Below are 24,203 nucleotides of genomic sequence, written 5' to 3'. Positions count from 1 at the left end.
AGGAAGCACCCAACTGGCACCAGTTCTAAATGCAGCTCTCAGCTCCTCCCTAGTGCTTCAAGGCATCACATCTGAGCTTGTAACAATCCCACACGGTCTGGGGCGAAGGCAAATTGCCCAGGGCACTGCTGAGGACAGGCTCAGGCTGGTTGCACTCTGCTACCCAACCAAAACTTGGGGGCCAGCAGTGGATTTCGGTGCTAATTAAACAAACGCGTGTGACAACAACAGTGGTGCAGCAGAACTTTTTACATAAAGGACAAATCCCTGGATGTGAAAATAAGCGAGGCCTTGTGCAATCACAGCTGCTGCCTTTGGCACCCTGCAGCCCGTTAGCCGCCAATCTGCAGGGCACAGAACCCACCTCTGTTTCATCTCTGACTGTTCATTGGCACTGCCTGGGGATACCTGCGCAAGATTTTTCCCACAGAGGCCAACAGATGGCCTTTAACCACCTCAAGACCTCTTCAAACAACACTCGGCTCCAGGAAACAACATGTGGGCTCACAGCTGCTTCACAGAGGTTTGCCTTGCACCCATGTTGAAATCACTGGCCCGACTCTGTTGCCTTTCTGGTCTGCAGCACAGTGGTGGTTCACTCAGAGATGAAACCCAAGAATCTCCCCTCCCCACTCTCCTGTTCCCTGTGATCCTCCCAGAGCCACCATTGGCAGCAAGCTCTGGACAGAGCCATCAAAACGGTTTGTCGAGACCATCAAATAATAATTTACTGTGATTCAATCTGTAGCTTTGTACAGTTGCCGGGTTGGGAGGAGGCCAAAGGAGGAGGGGATGGGGAAAGAACCAAAAGTCGTCTGCTGCTGGCCTTGGTGAAGTGCGAGATAGTCCTTGGAGGGGCTGGCACTTCTCCCGTCCTCTTCCTCTCTCCCTCCCCCTCCACTCCTCCCTGAATCCATTTGTTTCTTCCTTCGCATCACCTCTTTCCTTGTGCTCTGCACAGCGGACACCTCTCCAAGTCAGGGTCCAGTCAGCTGAAACATGAGGGAGAAGAGATGTTAGCTCCCGCTTGCTCTCAGGACCAGTCGCTGCCAACCCTCACGCTTTGGGACAACCCTGCATTTGCTATCTGCTTTCTACTTTCTGGCATTGCTTGTTTGCTGGAGTCACCTCTTGGGGCTGCACTGCCCTAAGAAAAGGGCTGTACGTTGCTGTACGACAGGAGCCCCAGCAGCAAAACACATGCTTTCTGGTCTCAAAAAGACCACCTTCTCTCCTGCCCACGTGGGGGGATCTGCTACAGGCTGTGCGATTCATAGAAGCATCTTAGCATGCCAGTGCGTCTCTGTGTGTATTTACATGTCCTCCTCTGCCCCTCTAGAAATCACCCACAGCCAGGAAGCAGAAAAAGACATGGGCAACTCACTCTATTAGCAGAGAACAAGCCCCTCCTTTCCATGGCCAGCCTCTCTTTTGAAGAGGATGCTGGTGCTGGCCACCCTCGTGGTGATGGGGACCGGCTCCTGGCAATCCCTGCATGGGGACTCAGCCCAGCCCGTGTGTCCCCACTCGCTGTCAGCTGTGAGCCAGAGCAGGAAATGAGCCCCACGCTCACATCCCCATCCGGAGGAAACGCCACGGAACATCTGGATGTCCTGAACATCTGGAAGGCTCCCTCTGCAGCGATAAGCATGCTAGGCACAACGCAGCCCCCAGCTGGCCGGCCTGGGGGAGCATAGGGGTGGAGTGCTCAGCCCATAGGAAGCAAACACTGCCAGTGCCGCTTGCTTTGAAAAGAACTCTGCTATACTCATGGCTTTTTGCCTCCAAAAGCAGCGAAGGAAAAACAGCTGCCCACCTCCTTGCTCAGTGAGATGCTCGCAGTCTGTGGAACACAGGCTGTCACTTTAGGACTCCAGAAGTTGTAAGAAGGGACAAAAAGCCAGTCGGGGACATTTGGGATACTCCCCAAATGGCATCACTCCAAGGCCAATGGCCATGCAGGCTTTTCTCACAGTCCCTGTCTCTAGGAGACAACCTTCAGGTGTTCCTTCTACGTGGTCCTGGAGCACTCAGCCCTGACTGCCCATCTCCTCCTTTCCAAAGGAGTGACTGTGCAGACAGACGTCCCCTTAAATGTGGAAGCCAACCACATGGGCATTCTGGCCCATGGCCACCCAACCCAGGCTAATCAATAGCAGCTTTCCTTCCCTGCTGTCCAGCAAGATTGCCATGACTTGAATACATACATCGTTTAAAATAAAAAAAAAAAAAATTAAAAAAGAAGGAAAAGAATAATAGGCAAGTGAACGCAGCAATCTGCAAAACACTTTTTGGCTCCATCCCACACAGTTTACAAAAGCAAAACAGCTCCCTGATGTCTAATTTTCAACATTGCATCAGTTTCAAATATCCTGGGGGATGTATCTAACAGGAAAACTCTTCTGCTGAACAGAGGGCTTTCAGAGTCACATGTATCTGCTCTGGAGCTGTAGGACAGCGCAGTTGATGCAGCGCAGTAGGAGGCAATGTGCTCACAGCTCTTCCTCTGAGCTGCTCTAAGGCCAGGCTGGCGCACATGGTGAGCTGCACACCTGGAGCACCAGCATCACTCCTCTCCAGCACGGGAAGGAGCTTCCCTGGGGACGGCAGGACAAAACATGCATTTCTTTCAGTGCTCTGCAGGATTTTGTTCCGCTGAGTGAGGGGAAAAAATAAAAAAAATCCTTTCCTCCCACACATTTCCTCAGGAAAGTGGGAAAACCTGACTTACCTTCTGTTTTGACAGAAGATGCTATTTCAGTCAACATTTTTATTAAGAAATAGCCATCACTGAAGTTGTTTCTGATGCGTGTTTGCAGACGAGCACCCCCACCCTGCTTTCTGTACACTCAATCTCCTGCTCCCAGAACTTACCATAGTCACGATATCACACATTTACAGTTCATGCAGCCAGGGCCACTCTCATCTGGTGGGTTCAGCTTGCGCAGTTTATGCTGACGGATCTCCCGCACTAAGGTATAGAAGGCATCTTCAACGCCCTGCAAGAAACACACAGCGCTTTGCTCCAAGCAGGGCAGGGCAGCGGGGAGAAGCGATGGCTCTGCCCACCAGTGAGGAGCCCCAGCACTGCCTCCAGGCAGCACAGACCAACAGCAGCCTGGGGCTGGGCTGGAGATCGTGCCACCTGGATTTATCTCCCAGTGCCATAACTGAACTCAGGCCATCGATCACAGCCTGCATACAAGACGAGGCTGCAGTCAGCTTGAAGCTGGGTTTTCTGGCAGCTTCATTCCCAGCATCCTGACAGCGGTAAATCAGTGCCTGTGCTGGCGTGCTCTAATTCATGCTCCCTTCCCAGCTTGCTGCCATGCCGAAGCTGTCAGAGAGACTTTCAGCATGCTGGCTAATGAGCAGCTGGAGCACTGCTCGCCTGGCACTCCAGCACACAGTCAGCATGGCAGTCCCTCCTCTGTCCATCAGGGAGGCCGTGGCTCATCAACCTCCCCCTGCCCTGGGTCTGGGCAACATTCTCCACTCGCAGGCCTTAAAGCCCTGATGTCTCTCCTCCTACCTGTCTGGTTTTGGCCGACGTTTCTATGTAGGGGATCCCATAACTCCGGGCCAGGTCCTGCGCTTGCCGGGTCTCCACTGTCCGTGCTGGCAGGTCACATTTATTTCCCACCAGCACCATGGGAACATCATCTGAGTCTTTCACCCTCTTGATCTGCTCCCTGCCAGAAGAGGAGATGCCAAAGTGAAAGGAGGAAGGGCACCAGCACAGCAGCAAGGTCACTTCTTCACCAGGAGCTGCTGTGCTACAACACACCCAGTGCAGGGCTTCCAGAAGCACGTGTGCAACCACAGCATGTAAGCAAGTGAACTCCCAATAGCTAGGGCACCTTTGGAAAAGAAAACTAAACATGCTTCTGTCTTTTAAATGAAGCTGTTTGCTAAATTCAGCTTGCAGTTATGGCAGTCTGCACGAAGACAGCCTCCTAGTATGGCCCAAGTCAAACAAAGCAGAACACTCCAGCAGCTACCTGTGTACTGCAAACGTTTTAGACCAAGTGAGCCCTGAGTGGGTGAAAGTCACCAGGAAAACACCTGCAAGCAGAGTCTGCTGAGCTGAGAGAGCAGTGTTTGGCAGCTGCAGCCTTTCCTGCAGATGCACAGACAATATTTGCTTCGTTTCAGCTTAGTTCAGTTCACTCAAAGTTGAGAAACCAACTGGGAACCAAGGAAGTAGTAACAGTTCTCCATTCCAACCTCTGATTGGAAGGAGGTGGGCGAGGATGAGATCTACTGCTTCTACAATCTTCAGGCCATTACGGCCACAAACAATGCACTCTGTTCCCCCACGACAGATAATAACTTCCTTTGTTTAATACATCATTTAAATTGGGACACAGAACAGCTTTTTTTGCTTATGTAACCAGAACAATTGATGTGGTTTTATTTAACCAAACTAAGTACTTTTTTTTTTTTTCTTTTTTTTTTTTTAAGATGATGCTTTCTACGTTTTACTTGAATTCAAATTTCCATCCCAAAGCAGCTGGACATGCATCACAGTCAAAGAAAAAACCAACAAAAAACCCACAATCATCTTCTTTTAATACAGTAGAACCTAGAAATGAGGTCTGAATATATGTTGGATATGCCATAAAGCCACTTAGATGTTCGATATAACATCCTGACCATCAGACCCCAGCACTAAATTTAGTGCACAGTGCTACACTTAGCTGAAAAGAGATACCTCCTAATGGCCCCGAACCAGTGAGAGTGAGTGTTTCTCTGGGGAAAATTATTCTAAAAGTGCAAATGCAAAGAGCACATGTGGAATGAGATTAAAGCTAGTGATTTACATCATGATTAAAACCGGGGCTTGAAATCGAGCCATCTTCTGAGTGATTCACAGGCACCAGCCCCTGCACAAGGCAGTGGGATGAATGCTAACAAATCCCTCAGGTGCTTCAGGAAAATCCCATCCTTTGTCCTACAGTTCAGCTCCAACAAGCCAAATTAGCCCAACGCACGCAGTTACCGTGCCGAACACGCCTGTCAGCTCTGAGTAAGGCAGGGCTGTGTCTGTGCTGGGAGCTGCAGGATGCCTTGGGAGCTGTGCTTGCAGCACCACTCCTGCCTGTCAACCTCCGGATGAGATCCTTGTTCCCCACCTCTGCCATTCAGCTCCAGGCACCGGGCAGGGCTGGCTCAGGTGGCAGGGAAGCAGGCACGGGCGGAAGCTGCAGTGAGTCATTTCCTACACTGCTCTCAGCCCCTGGGGCTGGCTCCAGGCATCTGTCAAGGCAGGACTGGAATAGCGGGGGCTGCTGCAATCTGGGCAGGGCTTGGGGTGATCGGTGGGGTGAAATGGGATACCACATGCTGGTGGAGTCACTGGCAAGCTTTACTGATGGGGCACGCAGTCCCTCAGAAGGCAGAGGAAGCAGTAGCCCAGAGGCACGTCTTCATACAACTCCTCAAAGCAGGCAGGTTGATGCCTGCCAGCCATCCCGTGCATCCTTTGCAGAGCAGAAGTTGCTGAGATCAATTTCAGTAGCAAAGCAATTCCATTAATCAGAGAGGGAAGGGAGGGGGTCGTAAGGGATCATCTCTCCCTTTAGTCACCATAAACACTTAAACATTACATTACCGAGTCCCCAGGGGCCACAAGCAATCCCTTTGGATGGGTTTTATCGGAGTCACTGACATCAGCCGTCTGCTGGGCCTCTTCCCTGGAGGGCTGCTGCTCACACTAATTGTCTGTGTGGGCAGCACTGATCGAAGAGGAAAGGCAGGGTGGGAGCAGCAGAGATGCTCACCTGTACTGGTGGATGTCCTCAAAGGACTTGGTGTTGTTAATGGCAAAGACGCACAGGAATCCTTCCCCTGTTCTCATGTACTGGTCTCGCATGGCACTGTACTCCTCTTGTCCTGCCGTATCCAGGATGTCCAGCAAACAGGTCTCTCCATCGATGACAACTTGCTTTCTGTAGGAATCCTGCCAAGGGGCAGAGAGAAGGTCAGCCAGGAGGCCTCATGGAGGGCAATCCTGCTACATGTAAGAAGTGCTGCTAGGTGCTGGGAAGGCTTCTGGCACCTGGTCCTACAGCTCCGGGCACTGCATGCCATTCTGAGGGGCTGGAAGAGGGCACACACAAAGGGAGCCTGCTGGCAGTCACCACCTGGAATTGCAGCATCCTTGACATGGAGTGGGCACTGGGGGCAGTCACAACCAGAGAGGGAGCAAACTGGGTGTGATAGTGAACCTCTTGTCGTTTGAACACGAAAATAACAAAGCAGGCTGCAAGGAGGGTGTTTCCCACAGCCAGTCTGTGCCCAGAGGGGATCTGGGAAGGGTGAGGAGCACCATGGCAGGTCTTTGAAGCTGTGCTTTTCTCTGCGGTGAGATGATTACAACTTATCGCACATGCGAGGAGGCCCAGAAAGCACCAAGAGTGCTTTCCCAGGCTCTCCCCCAAAGGTCTCCCAAACGCAGCTCCCAGCAGCTGTACATTGGGTACAACCTGGTGACTCCAACTCCCAGCCAGAGGATGAAGCTGAAACCAAAGGTGTGAAAAATGCACAGGTGTGATGGTGACAGAGTAGTGACAATGTCACTACTCAGATGAGCTTTGACAAATAGCCCCAAAGATGACAACAGGCACGGCAAAGGTCACTAACAGACTGGCAGCAGTGCAGGAAGAGAGCATGGATTCTGCCCTTTATTTACTGCCACACAAACACCACCCTCCGGGACTCCACTCTGAGATCAGCCAAGATGGGGCTCCACTCTGACCTTCTCAGCAGGCAATTACCCCATCCTTTGCCACTGCGCTTCTATCTACATAGGAAGCCCTAGCAGCTCTGGAATTGGGCAGCACGCCACGTAATTCTCATTAATCTGTCTGTAATTAAGTGTTCCCTCCACCACCACTTGCAGCCGCCTCCCAGGTGCAGGGCAGTGCTGCACAGGGCAGATCGTGCGTGTCTGTCTGCCACACACATCTGCCACTGCTCCCTCCCCTCCCTACATCCCAGCTCACATCCAGAGGACGAGTGTCCCAGCACACACGTTCACGTGTTATCGCCAAGTCCCCGCTTACAGGAGGTCTCACAGCCAGACAGCACATGATGAGAAGGGACCCCACACTGTCCTGAGGATGCTGGCACCCCATTCCCCTTGCTGGGCTGGAGATCCTGCAGATTCTTTTCCAGCAAATTGATTTGAATGGACACAGTGTTAAAATGCGAACCTGGGACTGCAGGCGTTAAGACAGGACACTGGGGCTGCTCGTGGGAGCAGAGGACAGTCAGGACATCAGCACTACACCACGACGGCAGGAGGCCATGCAGGCATATCCCCAGTGTCCCCACAGCCTTCCCTGCAGCTGCCTCACTTCATCTGGGTCTACATGCCTCCTTCCCACATCCCATTTGCAACACCTCCTTCCCCTGCAGCCCAGCCCTGCCCTCTGCTTCTCCTATCACCCCTCTTCTTTTATGCATACTACTCCTCTTTAGGGCCCTGTGTGCACAGTTGGATGCTTGCAGTGATGGAGAGGAGAGGAGAGGAGAGGAGAGGAGAGGAGAGGAGAGGAGAGGAGAGGAGAGGAGAGGAGAGGAGAGGAGAGGAGAGGAGAGGAGAGGAGAGGAGAGGAGAGGAGAGGAGAGGAGAGGAGAGGAGAGGAGAGGAGAGGAGAGGAGAGGAGAGGAGAGGAGAGGAGAGGAGAGGAGAGGAGAGGAGAGGAGAGGAGAGATCCTCTGTCTGATAACAAGTGAGAGATGAAGGCATGGTTAGGTAGCAGCTTGGAGCTGCAGTCCCCCCCACAGCAGTGTGAGAAACATGAAAAGAGCCACTTGTCCCCAGCACTCACGGCATGAGTGGGCAGGGCACGCTGTGAAACACTACACAAGGTTTACATTCCCGTGGCATGTTTACATGGACTAAATTCCCTGCAGGGTACGTACAGCTGGAGGCACACAAAGGAGGCTGAATCCCAGCACATTACTGGGTCAGAGCTGCACCTGCCCACTCCAGGTCTGAGGTAGCAGAGGGACCTTCACACCTCTCCCACTGTTCCCCAGAACCCAGCACTGATGGCTCCCAGGGAGGTGCCCCTCCACTAGCAGCTCTTCTGCCCACAGCCACTTGGCACAGCTCTCTAAGAAAGCAGCAGAGCCACCCAAACAGCCATCCCACCCCAGGAGATGGGTGTGTAGCTCTCACTGAGCAGAAGCCGCACAGGAAGGCAGAGCTGGTCACGTCCCAGCCACCTCTGGGGGGGGGATGGGGTCCAGGTCTGCAAATCTGCAGCAGGAGAAGGCAGGAGGGACACCGAAATGGAACGGAATGGACTACAGGGGAAGAACACAGGAGGGGAGAGGAGAGGGGAAGGAGGCAGCTGGCTCCTTAAGCAAGGTGCGACACTGAGACTCAGGAGCCTTAAAATAAATTCCAGGCTCCGCTATGGACTCTCTAGGTGACCTTGCCAAATGACGTAATAGCATGTGCCTTTAAGTGCTTTCCTCCTCCCAATCTGTAGGATAATAAGACCACTTCAGCCCTTCTACGAGCCTTGCCTCTCTTGTTTATTTAAGTGCTGAGCTCTTCAGGGTGGGGACTGCACATACAACACTTACCAGAATAGATTTCTGACCCCAGCGGGGACCTTTTAGGCATTATGATAATAATAACAACTGCAGTAACCACAGCTGTATTTATACACATCTGGTAGAGACTCCTCCAGGACTGCAGGCAGGGAGGTTGTTGTCTGAGAGGCGTGACAGAGCTGTGAGTTGCATTCCCAGGGGAACCTACTCCTCACACAGAGCAGGGCAGGAGCAGCCAGGAGCCAAAATGCGAGCACAGCACCATGCAGATCTCTCCCAGAACGAGGCGTAAGTCACGCAGTGGGTAATTAGCATCACTCCAGCAGTGATGGAACAGTGAAATCAGCTTGATAACTGACTACGTTTTAAAAAGGTAAAGAGAAAAAAATCTTTGTTGCTTATGTTTGTAATGTAGAAACCTGGATTCTGAGCACTGAACCCCTTCTGCACAACCAATAGAAGCACAAGCTGTAATGGAAGTGCTAAGTCACAGCTTGAACTAGTGATGGAGCACCTGGTGGGAAGGCAGGGCCAACCAGGGGAGCTCAGGTGTATGCAAGATACCTGAGTGATCAGAAGGGGGGGGAGCCAGGATCCACCCCTTCCCAGACCTCTTTTAAGGGTTAGCAGTAGAGGCAAGGGGCTCTTGCTGGACATCCCTATATATCTCAGGCTTTCTTGAAGGTAAGTAGCTTCTTTCCTTTATTTCTGTGTCAGCAGCTGTTGCATTTGAACAAGTGCTCACTTGCTGCAGCCTAGGGCCATGCTACTCTGCTGTTATTGCTGTGCTTCCCATGGTGTTACAGAGGCACTTGGCTGATTCTCCAGGTAAGTACAGGACATGGCAGATCCATGCTGTCTCAAGAAAGGCTGGATGTTGTGTTGAGGGACATGGTTTAGTAGGAGCTATTGGGAATAGGTGAACGGTTGGACTGGGTGCTCTATTAGGTCTTTTCCAACCTTGGTGATCCTATGATTCTATGATCCATTTCTCACTCCTTGCAATGGAGGGTGTGCAGAACTGACCTTGCCAGCACAATCTCTCTTCTCTGCTTCCTGCTGGAGAAGGAACTCACCATGCTTTAGAGGAGGATAGAGACCTGGAACTCAAGGCAAACCACAGAAAAGCACTCCCTGTTTTCCTTTCCCAGAGCTATTTCATGAGGCCTGCAAGCCCTAGGGAAGAACCACAGCATTGGTCTTCCTACTGCAGAGCTCATCCATAACCAAGTGTTAGGTGGCCTGAAGAAAATTCACGAGCTCCCTGCTTTGCAGAGACAAGAGAGTGTCTCTTAAAAGAAATTCAGCAGCCTTTACCTCTGTTTGGACTCCTGACCTATCTCATCATACAGGACATACAAAAGTCATCAGAACCAATTTCATCAGTAAATCTCAAAACATCACGCACAGGAGGTCGCATCCTTACTTTGCACAAGAGGAGAAATGGAAGCACAGGCATAAAATGGCTGTTGAGTCTCAAATCTTTACCTGCTCTCTATGCAACCACCTCCTCAGACAGGAGGAGCTCTGTGCTGCCCATCGGGCCCTTGAGGCTGTGCCTGCTGCTGTGTATGCTGTGCTATCTCTCTCCAGCAGACAATACTGTCCTTCCTCAGGAGACACAAGTAGGACACCGTGACCTCTGAATTCACATGCAGCAACTTGGAGCAGCTTTATGAAGCAAAGGAAGGTCCCTGACCGGGTTCAGTCCTGAGTCCAACCCGAGCACGCTTCAAGTTTGCAGCGAAGTGCAAAAAAGCAGTATCAAAACAAGTAGACAGGGCTGCTTACCTCTATTGTGGGGTCGTACTCATCAACAAAATGGTTCTGAATGAGCTGTATTGTCAAAGCGCTCTTCCCGACGCCTCCAGCTCCCACTACTACCAGCTTGTACTCGGTCATCTTCCAGCTGACCCCAGCTCAGGGCCTCCAGGAGCACCACCACCTGCAGGGAGAAATACAGCCACCACGTTAGGAGAGTGAGGAGCATAAACCAGTGGCTGGGAAAGGCAGAAAAGTGGGCATCCGTGTACTTGAAACATGAGTTTGCTCTAGCTATTAAATTCTTCCTGTGAGGTATTCTGCTCCAGTATTGCTCTGGCCTCCCAGCCCAAGCTCACAGATGTACCCTCTTGTAAAATGTGGTCAGTGACAGAGATGATGGGATGACCCAAGGGTCGAGGATTTTTTGTATGCTCCTCCTCCAGTACACTGACTACCCTGGAAAGCAGAGAAAATGATATTTGTTTCACTCTGTTGCCCTGTGCTGTGCCTCCAGAATGCACTGCCTTCTATGATCCCATTCTCTGGGGTCTCAAATGTGAGATGACCTCACCTAAACCATGAAGCTTGCTCTAAAATTACAGCAAAGAACTGCAGCATCCAGAGCTATTTCACCTAATACCCTCTACCAGCAGCAAAGGTTACTTCAAAACAGTGAAAGAAATCAATCAAACTGTATACAGAACTGCCCAATGTGTAACTCTGACACTCTGCAGTCCTTCAGGGTGACAGTCTGGATGCATCCTGTATGTGATACAATGCATGGGAGATAAGAGAGAGATAAGTTGTAGGTAAGGAGACCAAAGAAAAAGTTGTGTAAATGAGAAATGAGAATTTCAGCTCCTCTTCTACTGAGAAAGAGGAACTTCAATATGGAGCTTACCAGAGGACTATTACAAAACCCTGAAGGCTTGAACAGAAATCCCCCTGAACTTACCAACCATTACAAAGAGATCTATCATGCAAGTTCAAATGGAGAGAGAAACAAAGAGCTTTAAGTGCTCTGGGAAAGGCTGTGAAGAGCAGGGATCCTAGCAGCTCAAAACCCAGCAGGGAAATTTGAAGAAAGTACATTTAAAAACATTAAGGCTGAAGGGTGGTTCCTGGCCATCTCTAGTCAAATTGCTGGTAAAGCAAATAACCAGGAAGGGGCACGGCCCTTTGAGCAGTACACAAGCACTCAGAAAGAGGCCACTTGCTCAGCTCAGAGATCTGGGAGCACAGTATTTCACATCAGATGATGCCTAGCAGTGTGATAATGCTGGCAGGAGCTGCTGCGTCCCCTGGAAGATGAGCTTTGTTCAGGCGGTTGGTACACGGTGTTCCTGCAATGGGCACTGCATCCAGCCCATGTCTGCAGCTACTGAATTTGCTAACGCAGCAAGGATCCAATCTAAAGTAGGGCAGAACTTTCTGACTTCAATCCCCATCTGACTGCAACCTTAAACCACTCAGACAGTTCAATCACCCACCAGGGCTGGGGCAGTCAGACACAGCCACTGCCTGCCAAAGCCCTTTTCTCAGTTGCTATCTCAGTGGCAGGAAGACAAAGATCATGTCCTTCCCTGCACTCAGGATCTCAAGGACAAGCAAGGAAATGGCCGCAAAAGAGCAACCAGAGCTCAAACAGGTGAGACCTCTGGTCCCACACCGATGCCCTTCTCTACTGCTACAGAAGCTAGGGAGAAAATAAGGTGCAAATGAAGAGAAACCCCAGGTCCACGCCTTCCCAGAGAAGTCTGATGGATCTCTGTTCTTGAGGCTGGGGAAGAGATTGGTTAGGAGCCATACAGCACCATGTGGCAGAGAGTCAGGCTCTAAAAGCCAAGGGAGGTTTTCAGCTTAAGAGTTCTCCAATCCCTTTTTTTTTTTTGGGAGCAATTCCCAGATAGTTTCACTGAAGAGCAAGATTGAAAAGTCAGCTCACCACCCGACAGTCACAGCCTGCTTTGTGTGTTGCGCAAGTGGACGGGACAACTGAAACTGCAGATGTAACTGGAGTGATCTTTAACTGCAGTGGAAAGTTCTGTCCTTCGGGAAGTGCCTGGTTTCAACTTATCTGCAGGGAAATTTTCTAATGAGTTAGAGGTCAAGGCAGCACTGAACAAGCTGAAGAGTGCACATGCAATGCAAAAGTGCTCCTCCTACAAAAGAAAGTTTACATACAAGAACTCTGCAGCTTCAGTATTCGCTGACTCCCACGACACCCGGAGGATGCTGGCAGTGATGAGAGATGGTAGCAGACATTCTCTGTTAGCCCACAGCAGTGTTGGATGCACCGGATGGAGACGTGCAGCCTGGCAATTGCTGTGAAAGCTTTTTCTGATGTGAGAATTTGCAGAGGAGGAAAAACAAGTTTGCATTTCTCAGCAGCTGAAGTGGAGCCCAAACAGAACTGACCAAAAAATAACAGAGGAAAACACAAAAGCACAGCTTCCCAGTCCCACGCTGAGCAAGAACAGCAGTCTGCAGGACTAACCAAGTTGCTCCCTGGTGTTTTCCACTCCTACCCAAATGTACCACCTCTGCGGTGCCCAGCATTGTTCCCAGCAGCCGGATCCCCAGAAAGTTGTGCCAGGCAGTCCAACAAAAAGCTCAGCAGGATCCCACGGCTGGGAGCCGTTCAGGAGCACCATCTGGGAAGAGGAGGGCTGGAGTCTGAGTGCCAAGCCAACAGCCCTAGCATGGAGCTGGAGCTGCTGCTGTATTTCCTGACCTCGTGGATTTTCTCTCGTAGAGAGAGGGCTCCTGGCTCCCATTCAAAGCTGTCTAGGAAAGCTGAGTGCTTCCGCCTGGCAGCGCAGCTGCTCCCAGCCCAGTAGCCCATGAGTCCTCCCCCGACGCTGTGGATTTCCCAGGCAGCAGGAGCCACACAGCTTCAGGAAACAAGAACCATCTGCCAGCCTCACTGGGGAAGCAGGGAGAGCAAGCGCCTCGCCCCAGCCCCAACAGGCACTCGCATCCCATCTCTGCGTGTATGGAGGGGATGGAGACTGTGCTGCAGGCAGATGGCACAGCCCTGTAAATCCTGTGCTGTGTGTGCCGGGCAGCACCCAGGCTTTGGCTGCAGGAGCAATGAGCGAGGTGCTTGGTGCAAGCTCTCCCAGTAAAGAGACTGAACAGCGCTTTTGGACCTAAAGCCTGGAGGCTACGGGTGCTCCTCAGGACCCCAGTTAAGTCTCTGCTTTTCTGCAGAGAATGACCTGATGTCCTGCAAACCCTCTCCTCTTAAGCAGGGAGCTGCATTAGCAGAAGGAGAGGTAGTTCTGGGGACCTGACTCTCTGATGATCACAGCTGAATTCAGTGCAAAGCTGGGACAGCATAGAGAAATCTCCAGAAAATCATCTGGCACAAGCAGAGATGAGGAACTCAAGAGGCTTGGCCCACTTCTGACATCTCATCATGTCAGGTGTCAAGCAAAAGGGATATGAAGTGGATTTTCAATGCATTAATTGATAAGGAGGCTCTCACATCCTTCAAACAGGATCTCGCTGGAGGAGCTTTCTCTGCTTCCTTCCTTTCATCCCATTGCTTTGTTGTATACCTTAAATGGACACCATCCAAGTAAACAAGCCAAGAGACAGACTTTTGCACAGCACTGCCACAGAAGCCAACCATGGTGGAGATTTCAGAAATATTGTTTATTACTGAACTATTACACTCTACCTGTCAACAGGGGGTTCATTTAATGACATAAGTTATCAGTTCCACCTCTGCAAATATCTTTGAATAGCATTCACACTTCACGTCCTTTATTCCAAAAGCCCTGTCCGCAAGAACTGAGGAATGATTAGACCCAAAATGCAATTCAGAAACTCTGCTTTGACAAGGCAAACCTTGCTGGCTCACTCTTGTGACTACCCGGACTCCTCCATTTGCTCGTATGCAACGCTGTCACCAGTGTTGCAAAACACAGCCTCTGAAGGGGCAGAATGAACTTCTCCAGCAGTTTAAAATGACACGTCATGTTTCCTTTCAAGGGTCAAAACACTGACGTTCTCAGCGACCTGCCCAGCCTGGAAGACAGTAGGAAAATGAGGCTGGCAAGCTGATGCTCTGGTATGAATCACAGCCTATCCACAGTGTTTTGTTTTCATTTACTTGCTGCTTTTTAAATTAACAAAGAAGTGGGCTGCAAATCTAACACAGTGTGTTTGGCTGTTGGCTTGCTGGCTTCATACTCAAAAGCTCAGATAATGCAGCCCTCAGATAAAAAGAGAGAGGGATGCCAAAGATGTCACAACAGTTGCAAGCGGTGACCCTGCTTTGGAGAAGCAACAAATGTCCTCCATTAGATGTTCATCAGCATGCACGAAATAGCTTTGCACAAGGGCTTGAGCAGACGCAGATACGTCCCCACATGGTGCCCAGCAGTGTTTCATGTCAGAACACATCTGGCAGTACAACCCCTCTAACCAGGGACCACAAAGAACCTCTGAAGTCCCTGCTCCTCCTCCCTCGCCATCACGCTGACAACATCCCACAGGCAATGCTGTGCCTTCAGCCGTCGGTGCTTTGCTAGGAGAGGGGCAGATGGCAGCAGGCAGTGCCCAGGTATACTGTCACACAGGCCAGAACAGACAGGAAGACAAAGGAAACGAGATGATGCTTTCCCCACCAAAACCGCTGCCAGTTTTCTATTCCCTGGTTTGCACTTCAGCTGCTCACGCCGCACCCTGCCTGATGGCTTTATTTAATAAAAGCAGCAGCAGCACATCACCTGCTGTTGGTGGTAGGCTGCTCTGACTGTGCAGATCTCCCTGGCCCTCTTGAACTGCAAGTTCAGTGAAGTACTTTGTTGCCAACTTACTTTGTAAGAAAAACATTGGGGAATTACAACTCTGCCTAACTGCTTTATTAAGCTACCAGAAACAGTAACAACCTGCATAAATATCAATATCACACCAGCTGTCCAAGAGCTTTCTCTCTGAATCAATTCTCTATGAAGAAATCATGTCCTAGCTATCGTGGGCCATCAAAATGATAACATTCAACAGAAAGATTAGCAGGGCCCTTATCTCAGGAGCTTATAAACATCACCAATCTGTAATACAGCACTGCAGCCTATCCCCAAGGAATGCTCAATGCAGAAAGTAGCACTTGCCATCAGCACTTGCGGCTGATAGCCAGCATTTCTGATCTTGGTCTGAGCGTGAGAACAGATTTCCTTAATTTCTGATTACACCTGCGTACGCTGGCAAGGAGGAATTTCCAGCAGCAGATGAAACCAAGTGCACTTGGGCTGCTCACGTCCATGCAGCGTGCTGTCAGGTGATGCAATGTGCTTGCAATTTGTGGTGGGGTCTCACTTTCCATCATTGCTGCCTGATAACAGGGTGGGATTACAAAGGATAGCAGAATCATTAAGGCTGCAGAAGACCAGTAAGGTGACCAGGTCCCACCCTCAGCCCGTTCCCCCCATGCCCGCTGACCGTGTCCCTCAGTGCCTCATCTCCAAGATTCTCAAACACCTCCATGCTGTTGTTCCACAGTAGCCTGGTCCACTTGGTGACTTGTGGAAGTTCCAATGCAACCTCTACTTGCTGGTGAACAGAAAGCGGCAGCGCTGGGGCGCAGCCCCTTCCAGCACCCACCAGTGTCCCCATCTCCCTGAAGCAGCAGCCTGGCTCCTTGCTGCCTGTGCAGGGGATTGCTGCTGCAGTGATGCAAGGGACAAATGTAGGTATTTACCCCTAACCACCAAGCCAGTCACTGCTAGAGCAGGGGTCAGTGTTGATGTGCAGAAACACCATCCTCCTAATCCTGCAGACTGGCATAGCCATGCAAAGGAACAGGCCCAATCTCATCATCAGTGGCAAAGCCAGGAACTAAATTCAGACAAGTGACTTCCAATCCAGGGTCTTAACAGGAGACAAAAAGCTCCATGTGTAGGTTTTGGATGGGAAAGCCGTTGGTTCCCCGCCGGGTCTTTGTGTTTGGCTGTCAGAGCTGACAGCTCCCCTGCCGAGCTGAGCTTCCATGTGCAGAGATGTTTGGAGAGGCAGAGTAAATCAAGTGGGAAAGCCCAAACTGCTCTCCAATTATCCTAATGAAATCACAACTGTGTCACAAGCGCGGGGAGGGCGCAGAGATGCTCCAAAGCACAGACCCAGTGGAACAAGAGAGGAAGAGAGCTGCTGCCAGAGGAATGGCTGTGACACAGCAGCACTGAAAATCCAAGGGCAGAGCTCGGTGTGCTTGGGGAGGTTACAGACAACATTCTGCTTGCTGCCCAGGAGGGGCCTACTCTGTGTTTTGGCAAATGTTTGGTGCAGGTTTACAGCAAGACTGTTCACTGGCCCCATCACTTCCATACAAACAGACTGTACCACACGCTCAAGAATTGCATTCCCCCTCCTCTCTCACCCCACCCTTCCCCATTCCTCCCAAACAACTGCTGACAAGGAAAAACTAAGAAGCCAGTTTCAGGAAACACTTCTAAGCTGTAATCCTTTAGAAAAACTTGCAGCAGAATGTGTCTGGTTGTTCAGCTTTCTGCTTGCTTTAAAGCCTAACGCATATGAACTTTCAGAGCAAATGGACAAGGAAATGAGGTAGTTGGAACTAGGAAGTTGCAGGAATTGTTTTGCTATTACTTTTCTATTAAAAAAAAATCATGGAAAAGAACCTTTTAAAAAGGCCAGTTTTTTAGCAGATAGTATTAGAAGAGTATCAGAATGCTTTGGCCTCCAGGAACAAAGTGGTACATGAAGCACACGCCTCACCTTACTAGAGATATTGCAGCAGAACGCTCCAGACAGGGAGATGGGGGGACAGGGAGCAGGTGAGAAGGGCTGGAGCCTGCTGGTCAGCAGCAGGAAATGAGAGGAAGGAATGAGATGGTGGGAGACCACACACCCCCAGATTCACTCACCCTTTGGATGGCTAACTGGCCCTGCAGAGAAATAGGGTCCTCAGCTCTGGGGATGGCTCAAGTCCCCCTGGAAGGAGAGGAAACAGAGAGGAGTGAGCAATGACAATGCCCTGGCTGTGCAAAGGAGAATATTCTTATATGGAGCCTATTCTGGAGTAAGAGTAACAGCTCAGCATCCACGCTTTGGTGCGGCTGACGACCCACCCTTCCCTACCAATACCCACAGGCTGCTTCCCCTGCCACTCACCCAGCAGCCGATTATTTTTGGCTCAGGGGATTTCCTGGGCCTGGCACAGCTTGTCTGCTTAGCAACCCTCAAAAGAACTCTTTTCCAAGGCCTCGTCCAGCCTCCCCTTGAACCCACAAAAGCTCCAAACCATCATCATATTTTGGCAAGGATCCCACAGGTCTCCTCCCCAAGGAGCAAGAAACCATCCCTCTTGTTAGAGCACAACCTGACTTCACCAAGCACTCAATCCCCACCCGCCTTCTCTCACACAATACCACAGGCTGTTAATCACATCCTCCAAAGTTCTATCTTTCCTAGAGAATTGTGGCTCACAGCCTTTTCTCCCCCCATTTTTTAAGACAGGGCAGAGCAGCACAGCTGCAATAGTCTCCTCTTTGTTGCGTGTATGGGAGCAAAGGGATCGTCTCCAGTGGCATGAAGGAACAAGAGTGAGTTCCCTTCTTGCCTTTCCATTCCCATGGGGACATCGATAAAAGCTGCTCTCACAACTCATTCAAACACAGAGCCCAATGGAACAGCTCGAGCGACCCTGAACAGACAAAATCAGATATTTCCAGAGTGTCTCCTTGATTAGTAAGCCACTTAATTTATGTGATCAAATATAACGATCATCCTTCTGCATTCATTTAGCCCTTGCAGAGCTTTTACAGGCACATACCCTTGTTTAGCAGCAGAGCTGGGAGAATAAAGAAGGTACCGCAGCAAAATCAAATGTGCTTTGGCAAATCTGGGAGAAAGAGGCAGGAAAAATGCAACAGAAAAGCAAGTGAGGGTGAGTGCTGGGGGGCCAAGCGGGCAGCTGGGAGGAGATAAAGGGAAGCAAGCAGGCAGCTGCTGCTGAGCCCCCCTCCTCCTTCCCTTCCCTCTGGGGCACACTATTAACACGGTGACACAATGCTGTCCCGGCCCCACTGCTGGCAAGCATGAATATGCATCAGACATTATGCAGCAGAGTCTGGCGCATGCTGCTGATTTATAGGACAGCTAAACAAACCCCCTCCCACCCAGCACACAGCCACCACGCTCTGCAGCGATAACACTGCACTACAGAGCTGCGAGGTGGGTGCTGAGCAGAGATCTCAGGCAGCTGTGCATGCAGCCATCTGACAGCCGAGGTGGATGGGGCTGCAGGCAGGCAGAGCCCACCGGTGTTGTGCATGCAGTACCAAGCAACTATCGCACAACAGCATTTTGACAGAGAGACAAAGAGGTCTGAAGGTTAAGGCATGAGATCTATGTTTGGATTAGGACATCTCCCTGCTGGGAAGGGAGGAGTCTCCCTCTTTTGGCTGTGGAGTGAGGGATAAAGAGACGCAGGGTCTCCATCCAGCACTGGAACAGGTTGCCCAAGGAGGCTGTGGATGCCTGGAGGCATTCAAGGCCAGGCTGGATGTGGCTTTGGGCAGCCTGGTCTGGTGACTGGCAACTCTGCACATCACAGGTTGAAACTAGATGATCATTGTGGTCCTTCTCAACCCAGGCCATTCTATGATTCTGATATGCCTTGCAGGCATCACAGCATGGACATGATGGAACACACTCCTCCATCTCCGGCAGGGTTTGGTCTTGCAGCTCTCCCAGCCCTTGAGAACTCTCAGTGCAGCAGACCAAGGAAATAACTCCATTCTGCAGTGAGGAACCCACAGCAACGAAGTGTCACTGTCACATGGGAAGCTTTGGTTGAAGCTGTGCATTTCTGTACCCCTAAGTTCTTGCTTTTGCCACAAGACGGTGCTTCCTGTCAATGGCTGGGGTTGACCATGCAGAGGACAGAAGAAGGATCATTCACAGTCTTCAGAATGGCACCATGGGCAAAAGCAGGAGGTTTCCTTCCAGAATCTCCTTGAAAGCCTGCAGCAACAGGCTCACAGCCAGCATCCAAAGGCACATGAAGGTTGGGAAGAAATCTCACAAAAAGTGAGACACCAAACCAACAAGAGATGTGGCTCCACCTCACCACAGTAGAGGCCACAAGTAGGTCCAGGGCTGGCATCTCCAATGCGCTGTCTGAGGCCATCACACCCCAGAGACCCTGCAAGTCCCTACCTCTTGGACTCAGCTTTCTTGTTGCTCTACATAGAGCAACCAATCAGGAAGAAAAAGGCAACAGGTGGCTTTGAGGGATGAGCACAAAAACAGCAGGAAAAGGTGACATGCCTTGTGCCCACAGCCTGAGCTGAGAGCACACAGCTGGATGTTTCTGCTAGAACAGAACCAGCAGGCTTGGGGAGAGCAATCTGCTGAACAAAAAGATAGGTAAGTTGTCTGGCAACATTAGCACACAGCATAACATGCTTGGTACAAGCGTGATGTTATTCACATTAGCAAAATGAAGTAGGAAGCAAGAGGGCTAACGCACTGATCTTAACTGGCACGGTCAGATTTCGCATGCATGAGGACCAGCATGCTTTCTTTCACTGTATTGTTAATTATCAGCATAGGCAATCATACTTAAAAAAAAAAAACGGAAGAGAAAAGAGAAGGACTTTTGAACTTTGAACTGTAACACACTTCCCATTATAAACACGGTTAAAAAACTGCATTCAGCCTGGCTCAGCTCCCAGCACATGAAGTTCCTTAGGACAGTATAAGCAACGTCAAAATGTGGAAGGTGTCGCAGGATTCTTATGGATCCTCAAATGATCTTTTTCTCTTTTTCTCTCTGCAGTGGAAACCAAAACCAGCACTGGAGCAAGATCTCATCCTGTTGGCTGTTTTCCAAACAAGAAAAGGGGTTCTTATACCAAAGTTTCAACTTATATTTTGTCCTTCTTTAGCTCTGGTATCCCTGCCATCCAGTCAGCAGTCAAATCCTCATCTTTTGAAGCCATGGTAAAAAGCATCATCTCTTCAGCGAAGCCACCTGATCTTATTGGTTTTAATTTTCAACACTTGGTGCACTTAAGCCTCTCAGAATCTCCATACAGAAGCAAGGTAGACCCTCACATCTCCTGGGAAATGAAGGACTAGAAAGACACCTTCATTCAGCCTGGAGGCACAGGGAAAGCCAGCAGAGCCACCAGGAAGGAGCTGCAGAAATGGTAAAATTCAAAGAAATGAACCGCATTTCAATGCTAGACTTAAAACAAGTTTTGAAATCTCCTAATTACTCCAAACTCTACCCAAGTGTCCCCTTTTTTCCTTAGCACTCCCAAGGATGTGCAGAGCCTCCCCGAGGAATTTCTGCAAGAAGAGTGACAGAAATAAGCCTGTAAATGTTACAAAGGAGTCTCTAGGTTTGCCCACCCTAGTGGAGGTGAGGGAATCTGTTAGGTAATGCGTAGGCAACACAAATGGAGGAATTGCTGCAGTAACAATCATGCTGACTCGTAACAGTGTGGCTTTGGTTTATAATATAATTTTAAAAATAATTGTAAATAAACAAATAAAATGACCTTCCCTTCAGTCCAGTGGGAAAAATCCAAGCAGCTCTCCTCAATCCCCCAAAAGATAATAATGCTTCATCACTGTAAAATCTACCACATTGGATATATGCTATTCAAGTATGGGTTGGGAAGATCTGTTATATGACCTAAATCGCTCTGCAAGCAACCAGTGGGAGCATCTAATACTGTTACCCTTTCCTATCAGTCCCCATCAATCTGCAAACCAGCCCTGATCTTTCACTGCACTGCTTACCATTGTGTTCAGTACCTGCCCTCACAAACACCAGCAAAGATGCAGGGACTGAAGCTTCACCCTGCTTTCTAGAAGGGGTTTTGAAAGCTCATGGCAGCAGAAACTCCTATGAGTACCTTGGGCTACAGCCCATGGCAGCACCAACAAGCTGGTGCTGTGTGTGGCCTGAGTTTCCTCTCCAAATATCCTCACCACTGCCCTCAAAAAGTTGTCCATGGTGCCTTTGCTGACCTTCCAAGACCATGAGGGCACTTCTAGACTTAACAGCAAACAAGAGGGAGAACTGGGTTGTTCTCCCTCAGGTAAGAAAAAGAAAACAAGAAAATGAGCTGATGTGAACTGGTGCTGCTGAAAACACAACCCAGACTCATCCGATGAGGCATGCTTCCTTGCTCCTGTCACGACACGATCCATCTTGTGAGCCTCACAAGGCTGGGCTCAGAAATTACTCATCAGATATGGAAATGAGCCCTCTGAGAAGCCAGTCAGTGAGAACAGTCACAAAGTCTTTGCTTTTGAACAAACAGAAAGAGTTTGGGTTTGGGGACGTGCTTTACTCGTTTTAAAGTGAATGGAGAACAACCAAACTATCTCCAGCTGGGGGTTCTACTTTACGGATCCACTTCTCTTCAAATGTTTTTTAGAAGGACACAGTGCTCCTTCCTTGGAAAATAAGAATAACTTCAGAGATTAGGACTGAACTGTGATTCTTTATGGTCTTGCCAGTATCATTAGGGGAGACACGAGTCACCAGCAAGGTCAGGGAAGCAATGATGTCCTGATGAAGACTCCCTGCTTCATCTGGCAGCAGCAGACTTCACCAGTAGGACTCCTCAGGGCTCTTGAAAGAAAGTACAGCAGTTTGTTGTGCATAGACATTATTCACACCTAACTGGAATTAAACTGCTTCTTATTTCCCCTTTAAATCCTCACATATTTTCAGAAAGCATCTCCCCTGAGGACCAAGTCTGTCCATACAAAGAACCTTCAAAGCCATGGTGTGGTATAGGGAGTACAGTTTCTACATAGCTCTCATTGTTCCCACACAGGAACTTCAACTGAAACATTAAAAATAAAAAATAAAAAAAAAGAATTGCATGTTTGCTAAAAGCTTTTTTTAAATAGAAGAAGCCCACAGAAAGCCACCAGCTTGCATGTCAAACAAGCTAACTTTAACTTGAAATGCTACTTGAGCAAAAATAGATGCTGCACTGTTCTGCAGAGTGAATATATTAATGGAAGAGGAAAATTCATCCTGTAACAGCAGGGAAAGCATTGAGCTCTGAAAGCTGGAGCTTGTCAACTGACCCTCAAAATCTATCCTCAAAAATTTGGGCTAAACATTGTTCTGCTCTGACTCAACACCCTCTGTCAGGGGCTGATTAGGATCTAGACCCTGGACTCAATAAACCCCCATCAATCGACTATCTTTTGTAAAATCATAAAATCATAGAGGCTCAAAATGACCACCAAGATCACCAAGTCCAATCCTCAACCCACCCCCAACATGCCCACTGACCATGTCCCTCAGTGCCACATCTCCATGGTTCTCAAACACCTCTGGGGATGGTGACCCTACCACCTCCCTGTGCCAACACATCACCACTCTTTCTGAGAAGAAAATTTCACTAATATCCAACCTGAACCTCCCCTGGAGCATCCTCAGGCTGTTACCTCTTACCCTATTACTGGTTACCTGGGAAAAGAGGCCATGGATGCACCTCTCCTGTCCCACCTCTGATAAGACTCACGTGCCAAGCCAGAGCTGGTTGGCTGGACCTGGGCTCTTGGTGCCCTAGGACAGGGTGAGAACATCTTGGGACACCACCATCCATCCATAAGGTAGATGCCTATTTACAGCCCGCAGAAGGGTGAAGTTCTGCTGGCCTGTCACAAGTCATACTCTGTTCACCTTCAGTATCACACGATACTTGAAGAAAAGCAACCAGCTTTTATGCTGGTTATATGCTCAGTATATTCCAGAAAAAAACAGCAGACCTCAGGCTACATGGAGATTACTCATGGTTTTGCTGCTGTACCTAAAACAAAGTGTGCCATACAAGAAAGCTGTCCAGGTATAGACATCTTCTGGCTTTGTACCTGTACTAATGTGGTGAGAATTACCCTTTTCTCCCATGAGCTCAGGACAGAATTCGCACAAATGCCCCAAACCAAGGGCCGTGTTAGCGTCACGCACAGCTGTAACAAGAGGTCTGTGTGTATTCTTATCACAGCGTCTTAGCTGAACGAGGCAAGGAAACAACACTGCAGGTCCTTATTTGCAAAGCACCAGGTTCCGATTCCCTCAACGACATCCCGCTGCGACGGTCCAAAAAGCGAGGTGGCTCCATGCTGCTGCTGAGTGCCGGAAGGAATGCCGACGTGCCGGCACTGCCAGGCCCAATGGGCACAGGCTTGCACCAGGCTGAGCTCACTGGTGCACATCCCCAGTGCCACGACCTGTCTGCTCCCTGCCCGCAGCCACCGGCACGCAGCACTCCTGGAAGCTCTCTGAAGCCGCATTTGCAGCGACATGTTGCTTCTGAAGGAAAACCACAACGTGCTCGTTTCAAAGCAACCAGCTGATGAGGAACAACAACAGGGAGAGGGGGAAAAAAAACACCTGGCACCACTCCTCCTTCTCTCTCTCATGAGAAGCTTATAGTAATTGCAAAGCATGAGAATCTGAGCAAATGCTCTACTTGGGCAACTGGGGCCATCCCTGCGAAAATATGTGCATCTAGGGGCTGTGAGCGTTGTGCAACCAGCACGGTACTGAGCCAGATAAGGCAAAGACCTCTCACTGGGCTCCAGAGACACACTCGTAACTCCACAAAGTTGACTTTGGCTGAGACAAGTTGCTTTAATTTTCTCTCCCTCCCTCCAACCTTCGCAGGGGAAATAATACCAGCCTACTGCTTATGCAGTTTGAAGCCACCAGACAGTATTTGCAGAGCTGAATCAGAAACCAAAGTAGCCTTTGGTGGAGCATGGGAGGGAATATGGCTTCTCTGCACTGGGAGCCTTCCTCTCTTGTTGCCACACTAAAGGCTTTAAAACCTTGAGAACATTTCTTTTTTGCA

At 49.8% G+C, this 24,203-nt stretch overlaps 1 protein-coding gene across 2 annotated transcripts in view; it reads right to left on the bottom strand.

Moving 5' to 3' along the window:
• Nucleotides 1–702: 702 nt before the first annotated feature.
• The window catches only part of HRAS (HRas proto-oncogene, GTPase), a 35,025-nt gene continuing 11,524 nt past the window's right edge, over nt 703–24,203 (bottom strand). The window contains exons 2-7 of one of the 2 annotated variants that reach the window (XM_052694944.1): nt 17,232–17,298; nt 10,366–10,519; nt 5,784–5,962; nt 3,533–3,692; nt 2,875–2,999; nt 703–992 (exon numbers count right to left, since the gene is read on the bottom strand). In XM_052694944.1, the coding sequence (XP_052550904.1) occupies nt 2,880–2,999; nt 3,533–3,692; nt 5,784–5,962; nt 10,366–10,476 (570 nt within the window). In that variant the 5' untranslated portion in view covers nt 10,477–10,519; nt 17,232–17,298 and the 3' untranslated portion in view covers nt 703–992; nt 2,875–2,879. The remainder of the gene's footprint in view (nt 993–2,874; nt 3,000–3,532; nt 3,693–5,783; nt 5,963–10,365; nt 10,520–17,231; nt 17,299–24,203) is intronic. The other variant, XM_052694946.1, reaches the window with a different exon arrangement.

Source organism: Tympanuchus pallidicinctus, unplaced genomic scaffold, assembly GCF_026119805.1.
Source record: "Tympanuchus pallidicinctus isolate F22 unplaced genomic scaffold, pur_lepc_1.0 scaffold3, whole genome shotgun sequence".
Classification (NCBI taxonomy): Eukaryota; Metazoa; Chordata; class Aves; order Galliformes; family Phasianidae; genus Tympanuchus; species Tympanuchus pallidicinctus.
The sequence above is the reverse complement of the archived record's forward strand: the minus strand, read 5'-3'. Positions and strand labels throughout refer to the sequence as shown.